Genomic DNA, 23,537 nt, shown 5'->3' on the forward strand with positions numbered 1-23,537 from the left:
CTGGACTCTTCCCAGGTCACCTATCCCTGCTTCCACTGCCTGTGCATTTCCATCCTGCCCTTTAGTCCCAATCCAGCAGGTCTATTGCCTTCCTTTCCTGACTCCTTACACCTGGGGATCAAGAGCTTTTGCACTCTATGGAAAGCATCCTCAGATATATGCCATTTTAAGAGTGACTAAAAGAAAACTGCTTGTTTTGCCAGCTGGGCGTGGGGAATTGGGACTTTGTCATTCAAGCAGGAAAAACAATGATTTGGCACTCTTTGGAAGACATGCAGAATATTTTCCTAAAACAAGTCAGCAATCATCTTTTATTTCAGAGACAAAAATCTCTTCTATTTCAAGGGCTATGAATGCCACTTCTCACTACTGTGCATGTACTTGGAAGTGATGAGCTTCACCCCACACAAATAAACATTTATGAAAGAAGGCCTGAACTCTGATATGAAATTCTGTTAAAATTCCACAACTAATTCCCTGCTACAAAAGTCCTCTTCCCAGAGAAGGTGTACACACCTTATTTCAGAGTTTTAACATTAAAATAAGGCTGTCTTCACAATGCTTTTTTTTTTTTTATTTCTAAATCATACAGCACCTTACTTTTGTTCATTTTCAAAGGGAAAAGAATGAAGTATAAATGTAAGCCTACCGTTTACATCCTATTTCAAGAGGTATTTTGTCACTGCAACACAATACAATGTAACAGGCTGCCAATCAACTGTAAAAGCTTGCTTAAAACTCCTTCAGCTGAAATTGTCTTTAAAATGAAGTCTCCCACTTAAGGGCAAGACAACTACATAAGGCATATTTTAAACTACCTGTTCATGACTAAATGCACTTAAAAAAAAATTCTCCAATAACAGGCAAAATTTGAAGATTTCAGTTCTACAACGTGTATTTTTTTCTTCAAAAGAAAACAGATAGGTTACCATTCCATGGTCAAAAGTGAAAACGCCAACGTCACGTCCGTGGTGAATGTGATTCCGTCTGATAATGGGATTGCCGTGGTTTTTAACCCAAATCCCTGCCAATGCATTATTGGATATCTCATTGTCCTCATATATTCCCTGGGAAATAAAAATGTAAATTAAGACAGGAATCCAGAACAGTAAACAACTTTATCAAAGTAAAGAAATTAACACGGAAAATTACCTGGGCATGGTCTGTAATGTAAAGTCCAACATTTTCACAGTCGCTGATGTTACAGTGTTTAATAGTAGGACAAGCTCCCTGGCCACTAACACATACTGCAGAGCCAACTGGAAGAAAACAGTACAGTTACCATAGCTTCAAAGCAAAGTGTATTTATAAATAGTCTGGCAGAGCTTTCGCGAGAAAAGTTAGCATGAACTGATATTTTAAAAAGATTTGGTGTTCGCAGAGCCAAAGCACTGCAAGCCACTGGCAGAAAAACACCAATGTCATCATTTTGCAGATGCAAAAACCACAGTAGGAGTCACTTTAAAATCATCCTGCCAAGGTTAAACAGCTGCCAGGACAATGGTTTATATAATAATTCATGCTTAAGAAAGTCCTCACTCATTTATTTGCCTGTGTTAGGCCCACTGTATACTGACTGTTCACAGCACAGCACAACAGAAATCTAACAAAATCCTCTGCTAATTACTGCCTTGTGCTTCCCTTTAAATTTTCACAACTCAGTACATCAAAGAGGCCAAACAATAACTTTGTAGCATACAAAGACACACTGTCTACTCAATATCCAGCAGGACACAGACACACAATCTCGAGTGCAGAATAAACATCAGAAACCAACAGGTCTCTCCCCAGCGGAATTATAAAACTCCTTGAATGATTTCAGCTACCATACCCTAACCCAGAAAATAAATATTTTCCAGGAAACTAGTTGCTCAGGACTTTAGCATACCAGCTCAATTCCCTGAACTCCACGAAGCGTGACAACATAAAATTCTGCAGCCACTAAAATCTACAGTGATTTCTGAAAGGTAAGAGCTCATCTCGGGGAACCCAGCCTACGTAACACACATTCCCCACAATTAAACACCACTAAATAAGCAAGCCAGTACCTGCTCTGTTAATCAGTTTTCATATATCCTTCTAGCAAAGCACCACAAAGACTATGCTTAAATAATTCACAGACTCATTTACAGAGAGCTTATTCTTTTTTAATTCCTAAAGACATTATTTTGATTGTCTAGTCTGACCTTATGAATAATACAGGCTACACTAATTCCCTGAATTAAGTCCTGCTTCAATTCTAGTAGCAGGAACTTCAGCACATATCTTGTAGAAACATATTTAAATTTTGATAACTTTGACTTTCAGCAACTGAGAAACTAGCTTGTCAGCTGGCTAGAGGGCCGTTGTCCTCTTAATTTACACTTTAATTGCTCATCTGAATTCCTCCAGCTTTGGCATCCAGTTCTTTTTATACCAGTGTATGCCGTACCCAGTGCACACACACATACAGTACAAGCAATTTGCTCCTTCAGCCTTCTCCTTGATAAAGTAACAAATTACAGTCACTGTGTTTTTCACTACGACCAAAGTTTTGTGCTTTACCTTATATGACTTTCCATTGAACAGTTTCTAAATTTTCCAACACGTTGCTATGGACACCAGAAAAGAGCACTTTATTCCGAAGCAGGACTAAGCAGAAGCGTCAACAGTGTCTCTCTACTTCTACCTGGTATTCCCACACGTGTAACTAAGGATCACATCAGTTCTTTTGGCCACTTGACTACATGAGGGCTCACATTCAGCAGTTTATCCACAGTGACACTCTAAGCTTTTCCCAGCTTTCCAGGAGAGGGGTTTAGCACTTAGAAATAGGAAGAAAAGCAAGTTGTGTGTAATTCTGCACTGTGTCAGACTAATGTGAGTGGTGTTTGACAGTCCACCTACCAGGAAGGTCATAGCAACCCAACCTCCTGGTTATTTTTAAGACTGTAGTTTTATATTACATTCATATTGTATCTATAATACTCTAAAGTAAAGTCTGCAGGTCTCATTAATATGGATCTTATTTCTTCTCTTCAAGTCAAGAAGTCATCTTTGAAATAACCACCAAAAAAGCACCATTACAGTTACCCTGAAAGTTATTTTTCATCTATTTGGTGTAGGCTCTGGGCATTCTGTAGAACTCTAATATTTTAAGGCACTATGTGTTGATGTCAAACATTTTTCAAGGATCTGTGTAATTATACTGGGACTGCTGCCTTCTTTTGGTCAGAGAAAGTAATCAAAAATGCCAACAGTGTAATGCAACCTTATAACTTTCTGTAAACAAAACTAACTGTAAATACACACTAATTTGATTCATCATAAATTTTAAATTCTTGCTTGACCAAACCCCTGCATTTATACCTCATCATTTTACCCAGGATCAACAGGCAGTACTCCTGCCATACTTCATCCTGGGTAGTCTCTCCCCTCCCACCTCCCCCAGGGACAAAGACCATCTCATTGAGGTTTCAAGTTACCACTGATACACAATAGGAAGCCAGAGAATTTCTTGGCCAGTTCTCTCTAAACTCCTGCATGATTTTAGAATGTCTATTTTCACAGCTGTTTAACCTCATCCACAATTACTGTCAAGAGTGGAACGTGTTTCATTATCCCTCTAGGGGATGAGGGCATTTATCATTCCTGCCTATTCTCATTAAATATGGAACAAAAATTACACAACACTTTGCCATTCAAACTTTTCCATTCTATGATGGATCAGCATCACTGCTAAAACTCCCTTTGTTCCCCAAATTAAGACACAAGCACTGTCTCTTCTAGACAGATGCCGCATCTTGTCTTGTTTATCAAGTTCTTGTTGTGGCAGTAAAGTGGTATGTTTTTATTTTAGAGGGAGGTCCCCACAGTTTCCTTCAATTGCTAATTTCCCATTTGTATTAACTGTTAATAACTTATTCTTTCTTCATTTCGTAACTGCTTTCACTCCCCTTCCTCTATCTCTTTCTGAGACTGAGGAGCTATGGATTTTTGGAATCAGTTTGATGTTCTAAAAGCATCTCTCTATCACATTTTGCTTATTTAAATGAAAGCAATCTTTATTCTGACTCACTTCACTGGACTTGAGTATTGATTGTGTGAAATTGGTCCTTTTGGAGTACAAAGCACATGTAGGTTTAAGCTTTATTTTGTTTACTCAGAATATAATGATTGCACACACTTCAGCAATATTAATTTTTTTTTAAAAAAGGAACATTGCCATCCACTACTACTTCTATCCATTGAGGTGAGGGCTAACACGGATTTCTTCCACAATGGATGCAACAGAACCTCTAGACTCAGGATCTTGCCATTTAAACTTTATTTGAAAATATTTCAAAAGATGCTTTGCACTGGCAGCAGGAACCTCCAGCTTAATGCATTTGCACTTACATAGCTCCCATCTTTACATATGACATACATTAAGAACTTTACATATGACATAATGTAGAAATATGCTTTAATGCAACTTGGAGATCTACAGAAAGGATATCAAGCATGTGCTAGGAAAGAGTTTTTGAATGCCTATGGATCAATACTTCAGAGATGTCAATTACCTGGAAACAGTAAATGCCTTTTCTGGCAGATTGCCATTCTTCCTCCCTTTTTACACAAACTCAGTACTTCCTGTGTAGGTAATAGCAAGGCTTGGTAGGATTAAAAAGCCAGTAAAACTTGGTAATTGGTAAGGGGTGATAGTAGAGCCTACACGCAGCCTCCAAAATTGAACAGAAATTTTAATTTTGGAGAATAGAATCAACAATTCAACAGAGTAAACATTCAGAAATCCTATGTTTTGGACGGAGGAAAACTTCAAAATTCTTAGAAATGGAAAGTGGTCATGAAAAAAAATTATCAAAACTTAATTTTCATAAACAACTTTCACAAAAATATCAGAATATAGTAGCTTATCTGTAAGCACACTTCCATCTGAAATCATGCAGCTCTACTTTAGTATTCAGGCTGAATGTGGTCTTATCTAAATCCACTCACTGGTTGTCAGGGTCCCCAGTATTGATACATGTTAAGTTCAATTTCAATGCTAGTGTTAGCATTAACACTGGGATACTGAGAGCAGCTCGCTGTCCTTTGCTCCTCTTCTGTCATTTTTACCACCTCCAAGTATTCACTGATGTGTCTCCAATAAAAGAGACAGTGATGCAAAGCACAGACTGCAAAGCAGAGAACTGCTTTGACCAAGTGCAGTGGTTTATAGGCCAAAACCTTCAAGAAAGCTCATCTTCCTCTAGAAGGCACACACCAGGAATCCTTCCACTGTTCTCATCATGGTTCCCTGCAGTATTCTTCACAGGCAGTACCAGAAAAATGTAGCTTTTATATCTAGATGGAAGAACTCTCTTCTTTTTCCTTGCCTTTATGTTGAGCTGAGCAACCTCCATGCACAGCCTGCTGCACAGATCCAGTCCCTCTCCCTAGCTGACCTTGGGGAAGTTCACACGGCCATTTCCACGCGAAGACTCAATATCTTAATTCTCCTGAACCTCTTCTTTCTGACACTCCAACTCCACTCCATCTGGCTGTGTTCAAAGACGTTCAACTTGCCATATCTTGTGTCCAGTGATTACAAACTGCCATGTCTTCCTGCCAGTGACTAAACTGCCATCCAGCTCCTCACTTCCAGACACTGACTCCTCCTTTCCTCAACCTAGACTACTGATTTTTTCCAAATCAGGTGGTATAAATTCCTCATTGTCTCTGATGGTAAAATGAGTCTTTCAACACTTCTGCCTGTAGAGCTACTACTCATCCTCTGAACATGCCAAATCATTCCACTCGGAGCGAGCTGAGCTTAGCAGTTACATCTTGTGACTGTTTAATGCCATTGATCCCAATACTGAATATCAGAACGCACCCAATGAACCACTCCCATGTGTAACTCCTTCAAATGCCTCATCCTGCCAGCTACAACTATACACCAAACACCAAACTGTACGTTTATTTAACTGTCACTTTTAAATTCCAAACCAACTGTCCAACGAGTCTAAACAGATTCCAACAGAAAACCAAGTACACATTATCACAGAGGTTTTGGACACAAAGAAGTCACTCTAATAGTGATGCTCCAAGGCAATTAAGGCTTGCAGACCTGTATTGAATACCTGCATCAAAAAATAAAGATATGCCAATAGTAATCATACTCAATTTGTTGTGTTTCTTCAAACAATAAAAAGCCCACTAACCTGTACAAGTACTTCGGATAATACAGTGATCTATAATTGGGCTGCAGTTCACTGTAATCTCTAAGCAGTGGTGTGCATTGTGGTGCTGAGCAGATTTGTCATCAGGGTTGAACTGAAAAGCAAGAAAACAGAAATGTTGTATTTAACTGCTCAGACATTACAGTAAATTTTTTAAAAGCTCTGCTTACGGATGAGATTCTTACCCTGATTGTCATATATCCAACATAGGCATCTTCAGAACCCTCCATAAAAACGAAGGTGGAATCTCTAGTGTTTTCTATTATAACTTTATCTGCTACTTTTCCAGGTGCTGCAAAGAGAACAATTAAAAAAATCTTAGTTTATGCTGCTGGAAAAAAAATCCTCAAAATACTTAAAGAATTCTGTTTGAAGCAATAAAGGAAGATTAACACTATTGTTGGCACATAAAAAGTCTTCCTGTCAAAAGGATCTTAAAAAAAAAAGTTTCAAAGACAACGAAGAAACTAGTCTTTAAGACAATCTGGCACCAATTTAGTAATATCTAGTGTTGTGAGAAAAACCTCCTGTTACAGAGCGAGTTTTTGACTACTACTTACAGTGAACAGCTTAGACATGGCTACCAAGCTAGAGGCAGTTTAACTCTGCTCCAAGTACAATTTCTTCTGGCATTCCAAACCCTTTTTTAATGCTAAAAACATTCATTCCATCACTGACATGAACCACTATTTACTAATCTACTCATGATGTAGAAGTGACCTCCCCAGACTTCTCAAATGTAGGATTCAGAGTTTTGAATTGATATCCTCATTATTCTTTATGAAAAAACCCCAACTTACTGAATTAGATGGAACTATACTACTGGCAGCACGTACAAAAGGTTATGAAGTGGTTCACTTGCAAAATGCTATAATGTGTCATTTGACTTCCTGTGTTACCAGTGAGGCTCTGCTGGATTCTTTACCCTTAATCCAAAGGCAGGTGATGTTTACGTTGGGATGGCACAAGCCAGCAGAGGGAGCACCAGTTAACCTCAGCCACTCACTGGAATAAATTCAATGACGCTCATTCACAAGCAAGATCGTTTGTCTGATTCAAACCTGCACATTAAACATGCAAGCCAGAAGCAGCCCTCCCACAACACATCAAATATAAAGGTGGAAGTTTCACACACTATAGCAGATAAGTTATCCGACAGCATTTTAAACCGCTCCCAACTCAACCAAACGTGAGCAGGTATTTGTCCTAAATTCTGTATTTTATTGAAAAGCCTACGCACAGGATTCCTCATGAGCAGATCCTTTTCTATTTGTTGACATGGTACAGAGAAGCGGTATGTCCTGTTCTTTATCACTCTGGCACAAAGATGTCAAGTCAGACTGAAGCAACATTTACATTATTATCCAGCTTGTTCTCACTATCTAAAAGCTCAATCTCTGCTTTCATTACTGCAGAGCTGCAAATATTTTAAGGTAGTCTGGCTCTCCTCTACACCACTATTCACTCAGTACCAGATAACAACTAAAAGAGGCTTTGATGAGGAGTTGTGTCATCATACAAAACATACTTCTGTGGTTTGGTGACATTTCTATATATTCACCACGGTGCAGATGTAATGGCATAAACAAACCTGTGTTTCAGCACATGGAAAGGAACAGCACCACAGTACTGCACGTGAACCAAACCCAGGAAATAAACAGAGCCCCAAGGAGGATATGAGAGCCATAAATCAGTATCAGAACTTTCAGGGTGGCACAGAAAAATTGCACTTCACATTGGATGCTCAGAAACATTATCAAACAGATTTGTGGAATCGTTTGCAAAGCACTTGGATCATGTTCTCTACAGACACCTTCCTCTCATCACACGAGTTCCTACACAAGCAGTAACTTCTGAGTTGGGAAGGTCCCAGAACGCCCATCAAGGAACATGCCAGTTAGTAAGATCACTGCACTTAGGTCTCCCTAGGAAAACAGTGAAGACTTCCTTAAGCATTAGTTGCATTCCAAATACACCAATGAAATTCTCTGCAACATTCTGCTTAATCTTTGCAAAATCATCATTCAGAGAAATACCTCTATTTCAGCTTTTGGCTTAGACCATTTTAGAATAAAGAAACCAGTATCACAATTGGAAACGGAAGAAAAGGGCCATTAATTCTGTAATCAAGCAAAACACAGCTCCCAAGAATTCAGTTTGCTGAAACCTAAGGGAGTCATGTTCCCCAGGATCAGAATTCATGCTCAGCTTAAGGACCATGGATAGACCATTTAGAAATAATGGAATGGAAAGCCTACAGTAAGGGACTGTCAACAGAAATATATATTAACTGGATACTGCCTCAGAATTATTTAATTCCTCATAAAGAATAAAACAACTTCCCTTTTCCCTGCATTAGAAGACAAAAAATCACTACCTTCTACAGGAACTGTGACCCTGTCCAACTGTAAGAAGCAAAAACCAGATACTCTTTTAGATCTTACAGACTACAAGATGTAAACCACAAAAGTCTAAACCAGTCCAAAATAAAACTTTCAAGTCAAAGAAGCAGAATGGGTATTTGAAGAACTCAGGCATGTGAAAGTACTCTTGCACTCTAAAATAAAACAATATCCAATGATAATAGTTTTCTTACAATTTTAGATTTTTCCACCCTTTAAATGACAATAACCATTCCTATTGGTTTTAATAATTTTTTTTCTTGAATGAAGGATCTTTTGATAATCCATATTCACTTACTTTCATATTATTTAAGTCAAATGGAAAATGAAGGGAAAAAACTAAAGCTGTAGCTCTGAAAATACACATCAAGTGAAGATTCTCAGATCAGCACATGCCTGTACAACTGCTGAAACTCAGCAATTGGGAGATTTTGTGTCTTGAGAGATGAACACTCCATGGAAGGCTCCCATTCCTGCAGCAAACACCACCCCCCCCCCCCCCAACCCTGGAAAATAGAATTCTTTTAAAAAATTCAAAAGGTATTTCTGTCTGCTGAACTAGATGCAACAACCTTCTTACAGAACCTCTCCTCTTGCTTCTTTCTTGGCAATTCAGATATGCCAAAGTACTGGTAATACTTCCAAAGCCTTCCTTTTGAACCAACTCCTTCCCTCAGATTTAGGGTAAGAAATAACCCCAAAATTTAACAGAACAAAAAAGAAAACCAGGCATTATTCTGTAAGTACATTTTGCTTATGTGACCAAGCAAAAGCTTCTTCCAAGCTCAAGGTATGTTAAGCTGCCTTTCTAATAATGTTGTGCTTCTTCTGAAGCCAGAAGAATAAACTATTAAAGAAATTTGAGTAGAAATGCAGAGAGATTTGGTGCTGCCTTAATCCCACCATTCTGAAAAGCATGCCAGACTGAACAGAGAAGATGTAGTTCTCCAAGGCTTAGCGGTTCACTTTAATTTGTTTTCTTTTCCAGTCAAATGAAAATTGACTCTCTCTACAATGTCACTTACCATTCAGAAGAGAAAGTCTGAGGAAGTGAAGTCAGCAATGCCAAAAACTGAAATATAAATACATCTAGCATTGCTGGATTCCTCTTGGAGGTTTTGTTCCCCAAGACAGCTATTCTGTTACAAAAATACACAATAAAGATCCCTGGCTTTTAAAGGGCTGTACTTAAGATAACTGTTTTTCTGAATAACTTAGGTTAATTCCAGAGGAAGGGAAAGCAGAAGGCTTTTCAAAACTTGAAAGGAGACAGAGAACATGCAGAAGTTTACCTAGATATTCAAGATATCATTTCAAATGTCATGAAGTGACTGGGAAATTTTATATCTTAGGACAGTGCTGATCCAGTTTCTCTGGATTTTAAACACTTCATTAATATGACCTGCCCTATTTTTACAGTAATCCTCTCTTCTGTAAAACAGAAGCCAGGGGTTATTTGTCTGTGGCCACATCTCCATTAGCAAGCACTGCAGCCTAACACAGGAGTGGTACCACAGAGGGAACTAGTGCTGAGGATCAGCTGCCCCCAGCACACGCTGCAGGACAGCGAGAGGAAAAGGGACAGCCTTTGCACTAGTCCTCACCAGGTCCCTCTGACTGAACACACACTGGCTACTGAAGGGCAGAAGGAGTATTCCAGGAACATGTCTCGTAAATTAGTCTCATCCAAAAGGAATCCAGTTTGTCCTCCAAAAGCTCTCCACAACACAGACCAAAGCACTGTAAGTGGGCATGTTCAGAATGTTAGCTCCAGAAATGCAGTCACAAATTGACAAATTCACATACTAACACAGCCACATCTTGCAGATCTGTGGGGACAATTTTTCAGAATAACACTGGAACAATCTGCCTGCATAGCTTGAAACCATTCTCCCTGCCAAGGCTGCAAAACCCAGGCAAGAAGTGCCAGAACAGTCTCACTCAAGAACAAAACAGTTGGTACGGGGAACAGTTAAATACCCAAAAAGAGAGACTTTGCAAAACAAAGAACATATCCATAGGAAACACACCCACCAAAACAAACAAAACCCCCCACCCTTACAAACAAACAAAAACCCCCAAACTCACCGACCTAAATAAAACCCCCAACCCAGTAAACCAAACCAATCCAGAGAGACAGCTTCTCAAAAACACAAAACAACAGGCGATTCACTTCTAGATCACCACAGGAGCAAGAGGTCTGAGACCCCTTAACCAAAATCTCTACCAGACAGTAATACAGCCTGAATTCCTACCAGTTACATGCTACTGGGAATTAGCATGCTCCTAGTAGCGACATGAAAAGCAAGTAGCTCCACAAGTATCACAGTTTGCAGCCTGGTATATAATATTAACTTCTTAACCCTTCCTATTCTCCAAGTCTTATCTCCTTCTCCATAAAGGCTCCTGTTCAGAAGAACAGTTGGCAGAGAACAGAGGAAGAACCTTCAGTCTCAGAATCTTTCTGCTGGAGGCTCTAATTTCCTTCCTCAAGATGGAATTATGATACTGAAGAAAATGGGACAGATACTAATTTGGGCTTGTTGTCACTGCTGGTTTCTACTCTGGAGATGGGTTTTTTATATATATATATATGTATGTAAGTATGAATGTAAAAGTTTCAACTGCAGTCCTATTACTGAATAAGCTTTCGACAAATTCCATTTTTTTCTCATAATGAAATAAAAAGTAAGTTATTCTGAGAACTAGCAAGCAGACAACAGCACTTCAGTCTGAAACATCAGCTACTTTTGAGTTAGTGACGCTTGTACAAAACCACTTATTTGCTAGGCAGATGAAGGAAGATGGACATTTATACTGGATATTTAATATACCTGAATATCATGGTAATTAACACAAGTTTGAGACAGTGATGCTCCCAGTTTACATACCTGCACCAATCATGGTGATTGGAGATTCTATATATATCCATTCATCAGTATAAATACCAGAGTGAACAAAGATAAGTCCATCAAAATGAGCTTCTTGAACTCCACCAAGAGCATCCTCAATGGTATCATAATACTAGAAGAAAAGGAACAAATTCAGAGTAATGTCCATTTCCATAGATGCATAAATAGTTTTAACAACCGCTTTATAAACATACCAGCATATTTTCTCTTCCTTTGTATCTTGCAGGATTACTGTAGAAGTGTTCAGCAAAACCTGGCTTTACGTGTGCTCCTTTGTACTGAAACAAGGAAGAGAGTTTGTGAGAAGCTTGCAGACAGGTGGGCCTGAATGCACTGACAGGAGATCTACTAATTCCCTAATTAACAAGCCATTTGCTGATATCAGTTTGTCCCAGGAAGTAAGGATCATATACTGACCTCCCACTCAAGGCACACATTTTGAAATGGCAACACCAAAAAATGTCTGAGCCTAAGGGAATGATCAACTAAGCCAAGAGTCCAACTATGTGCACAGCCATAAGCCTTGAAACTGACTGAAAAGCCTCATACACCTGAAGCATTCCACAAGAGCTGTCCTTACTTCCATCTCTTGATTCTCTAGCAGCTTGCCAAAAAATTGCATTTATATGGTGAGGAAAAGAGAATCACATACATTCACTAGTGATTGAATACTAAACAAAGAAGCCAAGTCAAGCATCTGTCCTCAGTGCACTTCAGAAATTCATTAACCAACAACACATGGCATTGTGCGGTACACTCACATGGATGTTTATTTCCCTTACTTATGTTCTCCTAGTATCATCCCCAGCCATTCGTTCAATACCTTTGAAATTTTGGATTAGAGGTACAATCACATTGCTAAAATGAGATTTGTTTCCCTCCAGTCAGGCCAGCTGTACATCACTATTTAGCCCAAGTGGTACTACCAATATGTGTTTGGTTCACCAGAGGAAGATGCACACCAATCTGATAACCGGCACATACACCAGTTGAGTAAGATATGACAACAGCATCTTTCACACCGTCAGTCTCAGACCATGACAATCTTGTACACAAAATTTCAGTGATGCAAAACCCAACACAGCAGAGCTGGATACTCAAGGATTCCACTTTACCATGTGATGTCTCCCTAAACTGTGCCTCAAAACAGGAAATAACTTCTGAATTCTCCCTACTGCACAACACCACAAGGATCTTAAAGTCTAAACACAAGGTAATTACTGTTTGTCAGCCACATTTCAGAAGTTGGTGTTTTTACTTTTATAAATACCCATGAATTTGAATATGAATGAATAAAACTGTTACCAGCTGCTGGAAGCTTTCTTTCCAGGGATTTGGATGTTCATATTCTTCTGGATTAATCTGATAAAATTTACCAGGTTCAGGATGCATCATTGGACGAGTGTACTCAAATACTTCCATATACAATCTTTTCCTGAGCAGAAGCGAAAATTAATTTTAATTTTCCATTTTAATCTTCCATTTTAATATAAAACCAAAGGCTAAAACCTGGGGGTTTTTTGAGAAGAATTTGCCAGTGACAGTGAATACAACCAAGATCAGCACCTACCACTTAAAACCAATTTTTTTTGCTGTACTGACTTTTGTGTTTTTCTTACAAAAATTTGTATGTGTTTTATAAACCAAGAGAAAAAGTTCTCAACATGCAATTTTCATGAAGAAACTTAAGCAGTTACATACACTATTTGTGAATCAAACTGTACGTTAACTACAGCATTAACACTTACAAAAGCTAGTAGCACAAGTATAACAAAACTTAAGACCAAGTGTGCCACCACTTCTTCCTCACCTTGCCAAAAAAAGAATAAAAAATGCATTCAGTGAGAACAAGTGATGCACTGTATTCCAAAAAAGAGTTCATCAGTGAACAAATTACAGTGGTTTAAAAAGAAGAAAATGGCACACAGCAGTTGGATTCTTTTCATTAGTGCCAGAATGCAAATAATTGCAGTGTCTGAGCCTGCTGATATTAAGCCCAGACTTACAGGATGACACTGAATCACAGAAGTTGTAATTCATCTGACAAAGCATCCCCAAAGCTGTCTTTAGGACAGGAAAACGGGGTAGTTCTGTGATGTTATTTTATTATTCTTCTTTTAGTCTTAATCTTTACCTTTAAAACAAAGCAGCTTAAGAAATATGTTGTTTTTTTCCCTTATAAAAAACTACAAATTTAGTTGCCATTTATTAAAACTCTCAATAACCCAGGAGTAGATGAGACTCATGTGAGAAAACAGCCCAAGTATCCAACCATTAAACAAAACAAACAAAACTCAAACCAAACAAAAACACCATTTAAGTAACAGTAGACAAAGCTCGCATCTAAGCTGAAGAACTGTTTTGTTCCTTTTGTGTGAAGTAACACAATCCCCATAGTAGCCTAAAAAAGGTTCAAGGGGGAAGAAGGAATGGCAACTGAAGGAACTGATTTTTTTAAAACAGGCATTGTTTAACTAGTATCTACACTACTAGAGAATCAAGTTTTACTGTTTAATACATATAATACAAAAATAATGCTTAACTAAACCAGACATAATAAAATACAACTGGTTTTCCTTCAACTAATTGTGACCAGCATTTCAATTTTTCTATTGTACTGGCATCTTGAGCAGCACATCTAGTATTTCTCAAGATAATGAGGAATAGCTTTTCACTTACCACAGAATCGGATCATTAGCCAGTTCACTGAAGCGTTTACACACACAAGCTGCTCTACAGAGATCCTGCTCCAGCAGGTAGGAGAAGATCTTTAGAACCACTTCATCTGGCAACTTCTCCTGAAGATACTGCTCTGCAGGTGCTGCTATTGAACAGTAATCAATACAAGGTTATTGACATATCTAGCAAGTTCAAATCCTGACTGCAAAAGATTACCAACTTGTCACTTGAAAGATTCCCATATAAAATGCCAATTATCTCAAGGCAGCCTTCTATTAAAGCTTGTTTCTTCGAAAACTGAAGGCAAAAAATCTGACAAAAGTTACAGACTTCAAGTCCTCTTTCCAAATTTCTTATGTCACCTTTTCTATTGGAGGAATCATTCTGCAAAGAAGTGCAGATGTTAAGCAGGCTACTGTGCATGTTCCAGAAATGCTGGCTTCTCACTGCTATTAGCTTCATTGTGGTTCAATTAACCCACATTATCTATACAATAATAATGCTGCAATCCCAAAGCCAAAATGTCTGCAAATGTTTTCAAACACAAAAGAATTTAATCACAAATTGTCACGCTCTGGAAAAACTACTAGGAAGACCTCCTTGTTCTGCCACAATGAACACATTAGGCATAGAGGACATCTGGGATGTAGGAAATCTACAGCCATCAATAACTCCCAAGTCTCCTCCTTCCCCTAACTCCCATCTATGTTCTTCCTTTTAAAATGAAAAATCTAAACCAGAAGGAGTATTAATCTTGCCAGGTGCATTTCTTCAGAGATGCTGGAGAAAGCTGTATTCCCATGCCATTGCGTGGAGACAGGAGCACACTTTGTTAAACCCTGCTCATGGACACTCCACATACAACAGTTCCTTTGGGAAAGCCCTGCCTGCAGTTTGTGTTTTCACCAGACCCTTGTGGGCCAGGAACCCTCAAAGCAGGTGAGTTCTGCTTGCAAAGGTAAATTGTTTGGCTAATGCCTTCAGCATCCTCTCTATGATCCTAAAGGCATCACCACCCAGAGCAGCTTCCAAAGTTTAGAGCATTTGTATGCAAGGCATTCAGAGTTTGTGCCTGCTAAATTCACAGCACAATTACATCCATGTAATGCCCCCCACATCATATTTTCTTAGAGCACCTGAGCCTAAGGAGCAACAGGACTGTCATTTTGGCTACTAGAAGAAGCCTGCTGAGTGACCTTAAGAAAGATGACCTACTAAATATGAGACAATATTCTGAAAAAAAGTATCAATGTGAGATTTCACATATAAACAAAACAAACTGCCCCAGGATTCTCCTGGGCAAGACAGCACAAAGAAATGTGTTATTTTCAGCTGTAAGATGGAGAAGACAGAAACTGCAGGCACCAAACTGTGACTTTTTTACCCCCCTTTAAATTGGAGTCTGCAGACCACACACAGAACCTGTGTACTGTGACAGAAGTGATTTTTCCAGGGTGCCATGCTTACACCTCTGATCAGCCCAGGTAGTAGAAATTCTGAAATATTCCTGAAATTGCAGCACCTTCCCTGAAAGTGTTCCTTATTGTGCCATCGTATGAATGTCCCCTTAGTGACTCCAGAATGCCAATTTCATCTCAGATGCCAGAGAGGCATTTTATGCATTTATGTATTTATGCAGCTGACAGCTGCTCACAGCAGTATCACAGTTTATAGCCATAAACTATAGGCGTGTGCCACTTCAACCCAACAAAAATCTATGCTGTGTCAAAGTGGTAAGTGCCATCACTCCACATGCCCACAGCTACTTGCTCCCACAGTATCCTATCCTCCTCCAGTTTTTTTATGATCAGCTCCTTGCTGTAGTCCATTGCAAGCTACAGATTTGCTAGCATGGGACACAAGGAAAGAAACAAGAATGAATGCCCAGAAGTTGGCCAAGACAATTCTCTTCTGCAACAGCATTAATAGCAGACTACAAAATTATTTTTCTTCAGGAAAAAACAAAACAAAACAGAGCCTTATGAGCCAGGCTGAATCCAGTAAGTTGGTAAAACTTATTAAATGCAAGTAGTCTAGAAGGCCTTCTGCTCAAGAGACACTTGGGGAGCCTGAAGCCTGCAGAGCTTAATGGCAGCCAGTAAGGGCAACATGGTTGGGCATCACCAAAAAATGTTACATGCACTATCAACATTGGTTTTTAAAAATGTTTTTTTTCCACTGGAGGTATAAAGGGTCCTCCCTGTGTCAAAGAGGCAGGAGCAGTTCATTCTACAGTCCTAATTACTCTTGAAATGCATCACAGGATAATTGGACATTGCTTCTGAATTAGTATTTTTCTGGTAGCTTTCCAGTTAGATATAGTCTTCTACTGTCTTACTGAAAGCTGAAATGTTATATTCCAGATATAAAACAGTAAATCTTTCTAAGTTTTCCACAACTTGTCTTCTTCTAACACACAAATCCCTGAGGCATACAATTTAAGCAGTTACTTCCATAAACAAACTGCAGGTTTTTTATTCCTTTATCTATGTTAGGACCTTAAATAATTTTTTATTGAATGGAGAAGCTCACTAACGCAGTGCCTTCCCACTGCCCCAAACTACATACTCCTGTTTTCCTCCCTATGCTCGATTTCAAAATTGAAATTGAAATCCAGATGTGTTTCCTTACTGCAAGGGACGAGGAGCAACTTTAAGAAAGCGTCAAAACACTTGAAATAAAAATAATAATAAAAGTTTTAAAGCCTCAATTAACCTTCTTGCCCCTGCAATTTTTCAAGTTGCATTTACTTGGAAACTTAGGCACTCCTTTCAAAATGAAGATGATGATTTTACAGGTGTTTGCTATCCTCATTCAGCTTTATTCAAAATCCTGTAAAAGTGAGCAATTTAATTTAAATTGCCTTTCTGCTCAATTAAGCAGGGGTTGATTTAAGATTTCTCCACTCAAATCACTGATACAGTGATTGCCAGGTGAAATTCTCCAGTATAATTTGAAAAAGCTAATTTGCTTCTTAATGTGAAGGCTTCTCTGTATCCAAGAGAGACCTACATGCTTTTGTTATATAAATCCACACTTCACATCTTGGATATCTTTTAGTAATGTGTCAAAGCAAGGATGTAATCAAAGCGTTCTTCCTCTCAGTTTACAAAAATGAGCCAAAACAGTTTTAAAAGGCTTGTCTGGCCACCAGATCAGAAGCATTTATACGCTCCTACTCCTGACAGTTTCATGCCTATTGATGAATCAGGGTAATGGACAAAATGCATACTCATATTAAAAGAAGCCCAACCAGTTTTCCAAATAAGTGTCAAAACCAGACAAGAATAAAAATGAAAACAAAGTGCGAGTGGTCATTACCAATCTTTATCCTTGCCGTAACATAAGCTGACAGTTGAACTATTTATGATTTAGTAAGCATTACCATACTGCACACCTGAAAATCAGAGACACAGCTAGTTATGTCATTCAGTTTCCACAGGATATTCACAAAGCTAATTCAGTTTCAGTTTTGATCATTTAGCTGATAGGGACTAGCAAAGTAATATCAAGACAAAGAGCAGGGAAAGCTGCCTGAAAGTGAATTTCCTTCTTTGTACAAAGATCAAGAATGCCATCCCAAGAATCCAAAATTGTAAATTATGTCTTATATGGTTGCCTTTTTTGTCCATTTTAGTGGAGAAGATGGGGACAAATAGTTTTTGCTCTATAAGGACGTATTTAGTAAAAATATTTTCTTGTTAAGAAGCAGAAATATGTCAGAAACATAGCATGTATTGTTCTTGGGAAAGTATCCTAGGAAATCAATAGGAAAAGAAAAAAATCAATTTAAAAAGTCAGTAAGTTCTGTAAACTTATGTGTGTTCCTAGTGTACAGAACAATCAGTAAGTGAGCCAGTAACCTCAAGTCTCAGAATGTACTGCAAATCCATAGTTCAGTGAAAAGAGAAATTTAAAATAGCAACACTCCTAGCAGAACTAACTCTGAAATCTGTATTAAAATACACGTTTTTCCAACTCCTGGCTCCACTCCATTTGGAAACTCTAGTTTACTGGCATTTCTCCTTTCAACTTTGCTGAATTTTCCTCCACTCAGAGTCTGTACAACAAGGAATGGTTTTCCACCAAGAAATTTTCCTGTATTTCTAGTCCCTTGCCATCATTTTACCTACAGTTCTAAAATAAACACCTGTACAGCCCAGATGACAATACAGAGTCACCACTCATGACAATCCAAGAAGTCTCATACCTACAATTCAGTTAAAACAGCTATCACTACCTATGCCAACAAAAAACATGAGGTGAAGGGGACTGTGTGTTAAAATAAATCTCACCAGAATCAATATTTGTACAAATTTAGAGGAATCTCTTAGAAACTCAACAGGAAGAATAAAAAATTACTGTCACCCATACTGAGAAAGAGAAAATGGCTTGAGGAGGACACTCCTTTCTTACACTGCAACTCCTTTGAACAAGGTTTTAAAATTAAAATTGTAAAATCACTGTTTACAGTGATTCCTCTGTCAATTCCATGCTGGAGAAGCCTCCACAATCCCCATATGAGCTCAAGAATCTAGGAAATGGAATGCACAGTGAAAGCGTGGAGAATTCCTCAGGAAATCAGTGTCATTCATGTTGGAAAGTTACACACTTTCACTAAAGAAAGGGGGAGAGTAAAAGCACAATGACAAACACAGCAAAGAGTGAAAGAAATGGAAGAAAAACCAAGAATTGACAAGAGAAACAGTCTGTGACAAAACAACTCTGCACAAGGCTCCAGAGAACCAATCAGGAAATTAATCAATGCAAAAATGACACAGGTTTATGTCCAACTGGTTCTGGCTATTTCAAAAATAAAAATCTGTAGTTAAATGGTTCTTAAACAGCTGCTGAAATTAGAAAGTTGATCAAAGAGGGGGAGAATAAAACAAAGGGGGAAAAGGACAAAAAAAGGACAAAAAAACTATGCTATGGGGAAAATGAGAAGCCAGAAAGAGCAGACCTCAACAGAAGACATGAAAACAGACCCAAAGTCTTGTGCCAGCTGCTCAGCTTTAATTTACAATATTAAGGAAGACGTGGACTGAAAAAAACAGAAGCAAGAAAAGCAGGAGAAACCACATCGATGGGAGTTGGCAAGCACTGGTGTTGATTTTCCAGGCAAAAGTGACAGCAGATCTCCTGGAACTGAATAGTGTGTCAGGAGACAAAAAAGAATAGAAGCAGAGAGATTGAAAAACTACACAGAAAATACACAGAAAAACAACGAGCAGGGGGTGCGTGCCTGTATATATCTACGAAGTGTGTGCACACAAAATACACACAATGCAGTTATATACTCATGTACTGGATGTGTGTTTGTTATACAACGTACATTTACTGTAGATGTGTGCAAAAATTTGGTACATTATGTATGCAGGAATATTTGGTTTTTATTTACAAGCACACCAAGCCTCTCCCTCTCCCCATTATGAAGTGCTATGATGACATACCCAAACTGTGCCTAAAAATGCACTGGAACAATGCCATCAATATGAGAAATGGTGATTAAACATTGCAGTATTATCACTCCTAACAGCAGCTTAGATACAACTACACAGCACTATGAGAATAAATAACAACCAAAACATACCTACAGTGAAGCAGACAGAACAAAGGCTCAGATTCAAAAAGTTCTGATTAAAATCATGCCACCAAATTTGAAGATCAGAACAAGCTTATAGTTTTGTTTTGGTATTTTTTCCCCACTAATGTTTCTTAGTTGGAGAATACACAGAAGAATATTTTGAGGACAATCTGTGTGGGAGAATGTGTGACGTTAAAATGTCTAACTCCTTCTCCCTTGCCCTTTTTTGTACAAAAGTTATTACCTGATAAATCCTGGGATTTCCCAGATACTCTAGCACGTTTTGCTCGGTGACCAAAGTTTTCAGTAGCTGAAGTAGAGGCACCCTTTAATAAAATAAATTAGAATCAGTTCACTCATTAGTGTAACTTAAAAAACTCACTAGTTTCATATTCTTGAAGCAGTATCATTTACTTTACAATTAAACCCAAAGTAGTTACCTCCATACTGCTCTTTGTAGGACAAGCTGTTCTTTTAGGTAGAAGAGTTTTTCTGCGAAGTTGGTATGGGCTGTTTTGTGCACCAGGACCTGATTCTTCTGCAACCATATCTGCAGGTACATCATCATCTGCAAACAAAAAAGAAATTTGATAATTGTAATTGTGGTTTTGTTTTATAGCAGGGAAATGCTACATAAATTTTCAAGTAAGTACATAGTCAGAAGGGTGGGGAGGAAGTGTTAGAGAGCAGAGTACTTCTAGCAAAAAAAAAAAAAAAAGTCAGAATATCACAGCATATGAATCTAAGTTCCTTCATGGGTACTTTCTCCATACATAAACAGCAGCTATACCAAAAGCAGCTTAAGAAAAAGCAAAAACCGAGGCTTTTGGTTTTTCTGCAAGCATTTAATGCACTAAATTAACCACCTAACTCAACCACCTCATTACTTCAATTTTTTTACCTAACACAATCAGCAGAATGAGGAACACTGAAGTGTCAATTATTAACTAAATGTTATCAAGAAATCCTTTAGTAAACATAGCACTTAGTACAAAACTCAAGACTGAGTTTTCCTCAAACATTTTGGGAATAGCTCAGGCCAGCACACAAAACCTTCGGTAAAATGGAGGTAGCTTTAAACACATACATTCTCTTCACCTAAATTACCCTTGAAAAAGTAAGAGCATATTTTCTCCCTGCCCTTTAAAAAAGAAGTGCAGAAAGTGTCATGAGTGTAATTCTAAAGGCTTTGATTCATTAGTTTAAATTTTCCCTGTTCATATATTTATGGAACATACTTGAAACAAGCAAGAAATAATTACTCATCACTGCATGCCCTATAACTAAGATTGCATTATAAAGCTGCAAGAATTTTAAAAAGGCCAGAACAAAAGGCACCTAGAAAATAAATTAAAACCAACTTCACTTAAGCAAAATATATACTTTCTGCAGATGCTTAACTGTGAGAAAACAATTTTGCATTTCCTTTTCATTTTAATTGCCTTTTTCTTCTTAAACTGGGCAAGATGTGATGTGAAAATAACAGCCATAAAAGCAATGCCACAGAGCCAGCAGTTTTCCTGAATATATGAGGTTGAAGAGACTAATGTAAAAAAAACCTCAAAACAACACAACACAAAAAAGAACCCAATACGCCACCAATAAAACTCCCCTAACTCTTCCAATATTACGGCAGTCTGTTTAAAAAACAAAGCAATGCAATTCTGAAGTGACTCATTTGCATTTCAAAATCCTAATCTCATGATTTTCCTAAGGGTTTCTGGTTTGGGTTTTTTTGGCATAAATTACAAAACATTATGCTTGTATTGGATTATACATACCATGCAGCCTGAGCTGCTACATCAGTGAAAAAAAACACCAAAACCCCAAACTATTTTTCCCCTTCCTTAGCAGATATTTATAAATGGCAACCTTGCTACGTACCATTAGAGATCACAACACTGCCACAACATCCAAATAGAGGGCAGAAGCCGTGCAAAGATGGAAGTTCACTGGTGATGTGTACACCTCCACACATGCTCCTCGGAGCAATAGAGGCGAGCTTAATCAGCTCATTAATCCACCAAAAAATTAACCTGCAAGCACCTCCATGATCAGCCTTCAGCCAGCCCAGCAGATGGTCCGGCTCAGCAGAGCCACAAGACCACATGACTGGGAAGAACCAACAAGAGCACAGGTCTTTAAGGACAGAAGTGAACTGTGAAATTTTTATCAAGACCCACCACTTTTTAGAAGACAGCCACCTCCAAAACTTCAGCTGGAAGCTGGCTCACACTCCCTGTCTGCTGCTTCCCAGGCACACCTTGCATCTGCCCACTTCACTACCTAGGAAGGATAAGTTTTTATGAATTATGCAAAAAGCCTAAAGGACACTGATAGATGAAATGTAGTGAATTTTCCTGCGAAGGCGTGTCTGGCTCAGCGTGGAGATCACTGCCTGTGGGAGGTCAGTGACCTCAGAGCAGACTCAATGCACACTCATGGCTCAGTCACTGGGTTTTACCTGTTTCTTTGCGTCTCTGATGGAAAACACCCTCTCAATTTAACAAGGCATGCAGAAGACAGAAGCTGCTACAGGAGAGCTCCCAGCCTTCTCTGGCACACCAGAGCAGAAAAGCAGCCGTGGGTGTGAAGCAGGCCCTGCCAGCAGGAATTCAGGCACCATCACCAGCCCCAAGGCTCCCCACAGCAAAACACCCAAATGTACTCAGACACTGCAGCAGGGATCCATTTTGCAGCCCTTGTTTCTATTTTAGATTTGATACAGTAACTATGATTACTGTCACTAATATCCCCCAGAAACTACCTGGGGACTTCGAGCATGATGTCTCAAGCCCCCCCTGCTCCCCTATTTTGCATTGAAGACACAAGATGACTGTCAGAACAGCTGGGATTTTCCCCCCAGCTCTGGATGATCAGTACAATGGCTCAAAATTGCCACATGAAACACAGCAACAGCATAATAAGCAGAGATAACGGGGGAAAAAATAGAAAGCAAATCAGAGAATTTTGATCTCTCAGTAGGTGATGGAAAGGGCACAGATAAACCCCAGTTAGGTCTTCAGAACACCACCCATGGAGGCCACAAAGGACAGAACATATTACTGCTGGAAAGAGACAGCAGAAGCCTGTGGGGTAAAATGGACGAAAGGTCAGTTTGGCTGAAACACTGAAGGACTGGCTAAGCAGAACAGAAATATATTCATTTTCTTGCAGTGTGTTGAGGAAAATGGCAGGAGTCCTACTATAAAAGACTGCTCTTCCAGCACAGATGACAATAAGGGATATGCACACACTCACAGCAGGCACCAGAAGAATTAAAATCTTCCTTTCTCCATCTGAACACCAAGGAAGATGAGGGAAGGGTACCATGATGTCTCTCACCAGCAGTTTTTGCCACACTTCTGAGGGGCTTCTGCACGGATTTCTGACACTTCAGGAATAACAACTGATCCTATTTTTCCAGATGCAGCCTGCATAGTTACTGCCAAGTGAAACAGTACCTTCAGGAAACCTGAAGGTCTTAAGTGACCTCTTCAAGCAGTAGCCTTGGTGCTTGGTTTTAACCCTGCAGATGCTCCCTGAAAGCCCTGAGCAGACTAAAGCAGCTACACTGGGAGCCTTCAGAGAGATGCTGCTCACAACGTAATACTTCTTCAACACTGCACACCATCCTTCCCTGAACAAGAAAACTCTTAAACAGACTGCCAGAGCTCTATTTTGAAAATCCTTCCCTAAAAGCACTTCAACATACACCTGCTTTAGAGCAGAAATATCTCTTTTAAAATACAGA

General features: G+C 38.9%; 1 protein-coding gene across 2 annotated transcripts in view; it reads right to left on the reverse strand.

Annotated features, from left to right (window-relative positions):
* FBXO11 (F-box protein 11) overlaps positions 1-23,537 on the reverse strand; it is a 70,900-nt gene that overhangs the window by 15,628 nt on the left and 31,735 nt on the right. The window contains exons 2-11 of one of the 2 annotated variants that reach the window (XM_038130711.1): positions 20,224-20,351; positions 20,028-20,109; positions 14,197-14,338; positions 12,823-12,952; positions 11,712-11,795; positions 11,497-11,629; positions 6,389-6,495; positions 6,186-6,297; positions 1,153-1,259; positions 930-1,067 (exon numbers count right to left, since the gene is read on the reverse strand). In XM_038130711.1, coding sequence (XP_037986639.1) covers positions 930-1,067; positions 1,153-1,259; positions 6,186-6,297; positions 6,389-6,495; positions 11,497-11,629; positions 11,712-11,795; positions 12,823-12,952; positions 14,197-14,338; positions 20,028-20,109; positions 20,224-20,351 — 1,163 coding nt within the window. Of the gene's footprint in view, positions 1-929; positions 1,068-1,152; positions 1,260-6,185; positions 6,298-6,388; positions 6,496-11,496; positions 11,630-11,711; positions 11,796-12,822; positions 12,953-14,196; positions 14,342-20,027; positions 20,110-20,223; positions 20,352-23,537 lie in introns of both variants that reach the window. The other variant, XM_038130710.1, reaches the window with a different exon arrangement.

The sequence above is a fragment of the Motacilla alba genome, chromosome 3 (assembly GCF_015832195.1).
Source record: "Motacilla alba alba isolate MOTALB_02 chromosome 3, Motacilla_alba_V1.0_pri, whole genome shotgun sequence".
NCBI lineage: Eukaryota > Metazoa > Chordata > Aves > Passeriformes > Motacillidae > Motacilla > Motacilla alba.